General features: G+C 62.4%; 1 protein-coding gene across 1 annotated transcript; it reads left to right on the top strand.

Annotated features, from left to right (window-relative positions):
* Positions 1-4: 4 nt before the first annotated feature.
* Positions 5-490, top strand: LOC104515857 (Ig-like V-type domain-containing protein FAM187A; the record flags this gene model as incomplete). The annotated part of the gene is made up of 1 exon (XM_010159985.1): positions 5-490. A coding segment is annotated over one exon (486 nt), but the record flags the coding sequence as incomplete, so codon positions are not given.
* Between the last annotated feature and the right edge of the window lie 66 nt (positions 491-556).

Raw genomic sequence — 556 nt, forward strand, 5'->3', positions numbered from 1 at the left:
CGAGGAAGGCGTGCAAGCCATCTCCAACGTCCTTTCCAAGCTGGGCGAGAAGCCCTGGCTGCCCCGCGTGCCCACGCAGTTTCACAAGCAGCCCGTTGGAAGCAGCCTGATCATTGCATGCCCGGGAGCCCGGCCCGAGCACGCTGTGGCCTGGGACAAGGACTCCATCCGGCTCTACCGCTCCCGCTACCTTGTTGGTGTCAACAAGAGCATGCGGGTCTTCATCGACCACGGCAACCACCTGCACATCCTGCAGGCCCGAGTCAGCGATGGAGGCACCTACTTCTGCTGGCGGGAGGGCGAGATGGTGGCCGGCTTCCGGCTCAGCATCATCTACCAGCGCCGGCGCAGGCGGACGTTCAACGACCCTGAGACCATCTACGCCGTCAAGACCATCGGCATGAGCTACGTCCTCATCACCATCATCTTCATTGTCATCCACGTGTGCCGCTGCTGCTGGCGGGTGTTCAGGTGCCCTGCCAGGACATAGCTCCTCCGCCGCGGCCCCGACGGGTCACCCTTACACCTTGATCGTTCTTCTTCGGGATTTCTAACA

Source organism: Eurypyga helias, unplaced genomic scaffold, assembly GCF_000690775.1.
Source record: "Eurypyga helias isolate BGI_N326 unplaced genomic scaffold, ASM69077v1 C15269637, whole genome shotgun sequence".
NCBI lineage: Eukaryota > Metazoa > Chordata > Aves > Eurypygiformes > Eurypygidae > Eurypyga > Eurypyga helias.